General features: G+C 39.8%; 1 protein-coding gene across 1 annotated transcript; it reads right to left on the reverse strand.

Annotated features, from left to right (window-relative positions):
* Window positions 1-5,594: 5,594 nt before the first annotated feature.
* On the reverse strand, window positions 5,595-6,717 carry LOC119513915 (heterogeneous nuclear ribonucleoprotein A1-like). Its single transcript, XM_037809749.1, has one exon. The coding sequence runs from the start codon at window positions 6,696-6,698 to the stop codon at window positions 5,871-5,873; it is 828 nt and encodes a 275-aa protein (XP_037665677.1). The 5' UTR covers window positions 6,699-6,717; the 3' UTR covers window positions 5,595-5,870.
* Window positions 6,718-6,725: the final 8 nt, after the last annotated feature.

A 6,725-nucleotide genomic window follows, 5' to 3' on the forward strand; every position in this document is an offset into this window, starting at 1 on the left:
CTCTCTTGCAGCTGCCTTCCTTGGCCCAGGGCAGGGAGGGGCTGTTTCTTCCAGCTCAGCTGCAAGATATCTCTACTAATAGCTCAGGGTGTTGCTGTCTTGGCAAGTTTCTGCTCTTGCGTGATACAGAAAAAGGCTGCTGCTTCCATCACCCCTGACCAAAGCCAATATATGCATGTGACCTTTTTTTTTTCCATTTCTGGTTCTCAGAATTACTCATTTCCTTCCTCTTTCACCTTCTTCTTTAGCTAGCACCACCCTCTAAGGCTCTTGCCCTTACCCTAACACTATCAGTCTTCTTGTAGGGAAGGTTCCAGGGCATTGGGGATACTGCAGCCCTATGGAATCCTGACCATCCCCCAAGCTTGCTTGAGAAACAGATGCAAACAGTGCTTGAAGGGCAAGAACAAAGACAGTGAGGGGATTTGGGCCAGTTTTCATCTAAAACATTGTGATGGAACAGGTGTTTCCTGAAGTCTCTTGAGACTTTATAATGAGGCAATGAGTTAATTTTGAATATACATAATTGAATCTCATCTAGTGAGGTACTGCAGGAATATAGGTTTATCAAACAACAACAAAACAGCCAATCTCACCAATGGTTTTCCCATGTTTCTTATCTTGGGTGTCCCAGTGGCCCATGGGCATCCACTGTGGATATCTAAGTGCATGGGAAACTGATGGTTTCCTAGAAGACCCTGCTTTTCCAGGGGAGTGGCCCAAGATGGCAGGTAGCTCATATGAGGCTGCCAAGGGCCAATCAATATGCCAGGACTTGATCCTATATTCCAAGTTGGTTGTTGGGGGAGCCCTGGGTTTTTGAGTGTAGCACCCCTCAAGGGTTCCCCAGTGTCATGCAGAGAGAACTCAGCCAGTTTCCTTCAGTGGGAAAGCTGCCTTGGAGAACTCATTAAAAACTTGCAAGACTAGAAAGGCTTTGCTAACTGTTCTTTTGGGGGTCTCGGAGGAGCTGTGATTCTGGCAGGAAGAGAACCTGGTCTTGATGTTCTAATACTTTCTCTGGGTGAGAGAGCAGAGGCAAAGACTATTTCCAAGATAATTTTAACTGCTGTCCACACCCCTTCCTGTCTATCCTCTTCCTGTAACAACAACAACAATAAAACCTAGCAATCTCAGGGGAGTGGGAGAAACAGATTTCCAGAGTTATAACAACACAATACTCTGAATGTCCAATGTGATGGTTAGGTTCATGTGTCAACTTGGCCAGGTGATGGTGTCCGGTTATTTGGTCAAGAAAGCACTGGCCTGACTGTTATTGTGAGGATATTTCATGGTTTTAAATCATCAGTAAGTTGGTTGCATCTATGGCTGATTACGTCTATAATCAACTGAGGAGATTGCCTTCAACAATGAGAGATATCTCATCCAATCATTTGAAGGCTTTAAAATAAATGATGATTTCAGTGGTCAGAAGAGATAATTTCCATCTGTACTTCAGCCAGCCAGCTTCTCCCAGGGAATTCATTGAAAACCTTCATGCAGAGTTCCCAGCTTGCAGCCTTCCCTGTGGAATTTGGACTTGTGCATCCCTATAGTTACATAAGACAATTTTATAAAATCTCATAATATTTACAGGTATCTCCTGTCAGTTATGTTTCCCTAGAGAACCCTGACTCATACATCCAGTTCTCAACAAATAATTAAAATACACAAAGAAATAGGAAAGTATGGCTCATTCACTGGAGTAAAAAAAAAAAAAAGAATTTGTCAGAAACCATCCCTTAGGAAGCTCATACATTGGAACTATTAGTCAAAGACTTTAAATCAACTGTTCTGAATATGTTCAATGAGCTAAATGAATCCATATACAAAGAATTAAGGTAAATTAGGAAAGTGTTGTCTGAACAAAATAATGAGATGGAAATTATTTAAAAAAGGAATTTTGGAGCTGCAAAATACAGCAATTGAAATGAAAAAAAAAACTCATTAAATGGACAAGAACATATCTGAACAGGCAGATAATTTCTATTATACAATGTGAGGAGTAGAAAGAAAAATAATAAAGAAAAATCAACAGAGTCTCAAAGACATGCAGGACACTATCAAGCATAACAATATACACATCACTGGAGTCCCAGAAGGGCAAGAAAAATTCTGGTGTGGGGAGCAGAAAGAAATTATATAGTGTGAGGAGCAGAAAGAAAAAATTAAAAAGGAAAATGAACAGAGCCTGAGAGACTTGTGGGACACTATCAAGCATAACAATATGCACATCATTGGAGTCCCAGAAGGACAGGAAAGAGAGAAAGGGGCAGAAAATGTATTTGAAGAAATTATGGCCAAAAGCTTCCCAAATCTGATGAAAAACATGAATATAAACAGCCAGGAAAAGCAATAAACTCCAAGCAGGATAAACTGTAAGAGATCTACACCATGACACATTATAGCAAAATTGTCAAAATCCAAAGACAAAGAGATTTTTTTTTTATGTGTTATGGCAGCTGTAAAATTTATTGAGTTAGTATTATTTTTTAATTCAGTTTTATTGAGATATATTCACATACCATACAATCATCCATGGTGTACAATCAACTATTCACAGTACCATCCTATAGTTGTGCATTCATCATCCCAATCTAGTTTTGAACATTTTCCTTACACCAGAAAGAATCAGAATCAGAATAAAAAATAAAAATAAAAAAAGAACATCCAAATCACACACTCGCCATCCTACCCTATTTTTCATTTAGGTTTTGTCCTCATTTTTCTACTCATCCATCCATACACTGGATAAAGGGAGTGCGATCCACAGGGTTTTCACAATCACACTGTCACCCTTTGTAAGCTACATTATTATACCATCATCTTCAAGAGTCAAGGCTACTGGGTTGGAGTTTGGTAGTTTCAGGTATTTACTTCTAGCTATTCCAATATATTAAAACCTAAAAAGTGTTATCTATATAGTGCATAAGAATGTCCACCGGAGTGACCTCTCGACTCCATGTGAAATCTCTCAGCCACTGAAGCTTTATTTCATTTCATTTTTCATGACAAAGAGATTTTGAAAGCAGCAAAAGAGAATTGACTTGTCACATACAAGGTATCCCCAATAAGATTAACAGCAGATTTCTCATCAGAAACCATGGAGGCTAGAAGACAGTGGGGTAACATATTTAAAGTCCTAAAAGAAAAAACCTGACAACCAATAATTCTATATCTGGAAAACTCATCTTTCAAAAATGACGATGAAATTAAGATCTTTAGAGATAAACAAAAGTTGAAAGAGTTCATTGCCAGAAGACCTTCCCTATAATAAATATGAAAGGGAGTCTTTCAGGCTGAAATAAAAGGACACTAACTCAAAGCTATAAGAAGAAATAAAGAACATTGGTAAAGGTAACCACGTAGGTAAATATAAAATTCTGAGCTATCGTACTTTTGGTTTGTAACTGCTTTCCCCTCATACAATAGGCAAATGTATAAAATAACATTAAAATCTATGTTAATGGGCATACAATGTATAAAGATGTATCTGAGACAATGGTAATATAAAGGGAGCGAGATGGAGACATATAGGAGTAGAGAGTTTGTATATTACTGAAACCAAGTTGGTACTAGTTGAACTTGGTTTTATTAGTTTAAGATGTTCATTGTAATTACAAAGGTAACCACTAAGAAAATAACTAAAAAATTTAGAGAAAATGAAAGAAGAGGGGAATCAAAATAGTACACTACAAAAAAGCAACCAAATACAAAAAAGGCAGTAATGGGGGTAATTGAGGAACAAAAAAACATACAAGACATACAGAAAACAAACAGCAAAATTACAAAAGTAAATCCTTCCTTCTCATTTATTACCTTAAGTGTCAGTGGATTAAATTCCTCTATTAAAAAGCAGAGATTGGCAGATTAGACACAATGGAGTTTTAGATTGTACATCAAAGGTATAAACAACAAAAGGAAAATAGATAAAATGGATTTGATCAAAATTTAAAACATTTGTGCAGCAAAGGACATTATCAAGAAAGTGAAAAGACAACTTACAGATTGAGAAAAAAATATTTGGAAACCAAATATCTGATAAGGGTTTAAAATCCAGAATATATGAAGAACTTCTACAAGTCAACAACAAAATGACAAACAACTCACTTAAAGAATGGGCCAAGGATTAGAATACACCTTTCCCCAAAGCAGATATTCAAATGGCCTATAAGTATATGAAAATATGATCAAAACCATTAGCTGTTATATAAATGCAAATTAAAACTACAGTGAGATACCACTTCAAATCTACTAGGATGGCTATTATGAAAGAACAGAAAATAGCAAGTGTTGGTGAGGATGTAGAGAAAGAGGAAACCTCCTACATTGCAGCCCTCAATCACTCCTCCCCCTGGAAACCAACCTCTCAGGTCAGCTCTCCCATCCTTTGCCCCCAGGAGAAGCAGTTTAGTAGGAGGGACTCCTTGGATTCCTTTGGGCTGAGGGTTTGGAAGGGGAGGTATCAGAAAGAGGAAGCCACTGCTTGGGGTTTGTTTCCTGCTCCCACCTGTCTTTTTCAGGTCCCCACAAACACAGAACTTTTGAGATTCTTGGGTTTTATCCTGAGGACCTCTGGACCGGTGGTCAGAGTCAGCATCAGTGTGGGGCACCACCATTTGCTCCTGCCTTGCTGTGGGGCGAAGCAAGGGCAGAAGCCCACGGTTTCTTTTCCATTTTATTCCTTCCATAGCCAGCCCACTGAGTCCCACCCATGACTCCTTCACAGTAGCACCCCACCCCCCATCCCAGGGGCTTCTCAGAATTTTATCAGTTTTCCTCCTATCATTCCTCCCAGGTTTATCTTGGGGGAATCAGTTGTCTTGCTAATTCAGCATCTCAGTTGAAACTAGAACCCAAATGCACTTTGTATATATTTGCCAAGTGCAAACTTTGTGCCAGGCACCACAGAACCCACAGTGAACAAGGCTGGCTTGTTCTTGGCCCCACAGAGGAGCTTACAGGGCAGTGAAGACAGACAACAAATAAATGGTTTTACAACAGGTAATATGTGGCAATTGTGATCAGTTTTAGAAAGGAGACAGACAAGGACCGGTGAGCATTACCAGGAGTTGGGGGCATCAGGGAGGGCCTTCTGGTGGAAGTTGCTTTTTTTTTTTTTTTTTTTTTTTTTGGATATCAAATTGTTTATTGATTACACATGATAATGGATGATACAAAAGCTTCATTTCCCATCTATAACTTCATCTAGTACCATTATTCAATTTAGATATACTGCATAGGATGTGCCAACAATCATTTTTATAACCAAATGAAATTCTGTAAGTTTGCTTGGGTGACCCTTTTAACTGATAAACTTCAGGTCAAAACACAGTTAACTGTCAGTTCAACTACACCAAGGTTTCTGAAAACGAAAGGCTTCTCTGCCCACAAATTGGTCTTCTAAGATTGTAAACGAATTTTGAATGGAACCTGGCATCACCCTGAAGGAAATCTAACACTGTTGGGGCAGTTTATCAAGATGGCTTCAGAGTAGACTAACTTTACACAGCACATTTTAAAAAAGACACATTTATTCAGCGTCATGATCAGACTATTACATTTAGCAATCAACAGCATGGGTGCAAAAAAAAAAAAAAAAAAATCTACATTAAAACCCTTTGTTGGAATGCTTTACACTTTCCACAGAACAGAAACTAAAATAACCTGTTATACAATTAGTCACAAATACAGTCCTCGTGTTTTTTTTTGCCCATACACATGAGTATTGTCTAAAACATGTTTTCTTTGTAGCAGCTAGGCCCTGCCACCACTGTGCTTGGCTGAGTTCACAAATCTGTTGTAACCTGTAGCTTCCCTGTCACTTCTCTGGCTCTCCTCTCCTGCTAAGCTTTGTTTCCCGGTGATAATTAAAACCTTCTGCCACTGCCATAACTACTGCTGCTGCTGGAACCGCCATAGCCACCTTGGTTTCGTGGTTTGGCAAAGTATTGGCCTCCACCACCATAAGGGCCAGAGCTTCTGCCTCCAAAGTTTCCTCCCTTCATGGGTCCAAAATTTGAAGACTGATTGTTGTAACTGCCAAAATCATTGTAGCTTCCGCCACCTCCAAAATTGCTTCCATCATTACCAAATCCATTATAGCCATCCCCACTGCCACCATATCCACCACCACCTCGGCTGCCACCAAAGCCACCGCGACCACTGAAGTTTCCTCCTCGACCAAAGTTGTCATTCCCACCAAAACCACCTCCGCGACCACCACCAAAGTTTCCAGAACCACTTCGACCTCTTTGGCTGGATGAAGCACTGGCCATCTCCTGTTTAGACAGGGCTTTTCTTACGTCACAGTTGTGGCCATTCACAGTATGGTACTTCTGAATGACAATCTTATCCACAGAGTCATGGTCGTCAAAGGTTACAAAAGCAAAGCCTCTCTTCTTGCCACTGCCTCGGTCAGTCATGATTTCAATTACTTCAATCTTCCCATACTGCTCAAAATAATCTCTTAGGTGATGTTCTTCAGTGTCTTCTTTAATGCCACCAACAAAGATCTTTTTCACAGTTAAGTGGGCACCTGGTCTTTGAGAGTCTTCTCTTGAGACAGCCCTCTTTGGTTCCACAACTCTTCCATCCACCTTATGTGGCCTTGCATTCATGGCTGCATCCACTTCCTCCACCGTAGAGTACGTGACAAACCCAAAGCCTCTGGAGCGTTTGGTGTTTGGATCTCTCATTACCACACAGTCCGTGAGCGTTCCCTA

This window comes from Choloepus didactylus, chromosome 1 (assembly GCF_015220235.1).
Source record: "Choloepus didactylus isolate mChoDid1 chromosome 1, mChoDid1.pri, whole genome shotgun sequence".
NCBI lineage: Eukaryota > Metazoa > Chordata > Mammalia > Pilosa > Megalonychidae > Choloepus > Choloepus didactylus.

Coding starts and splice junctions, on each gene's coding strand:
- LOC119513915 (XM_037809749.1), bottom strand. CDS start 6,698: ATGAGAGATCCAAACACCAAACGCTCCAGAGGCTTTGGGTTTGTCACG.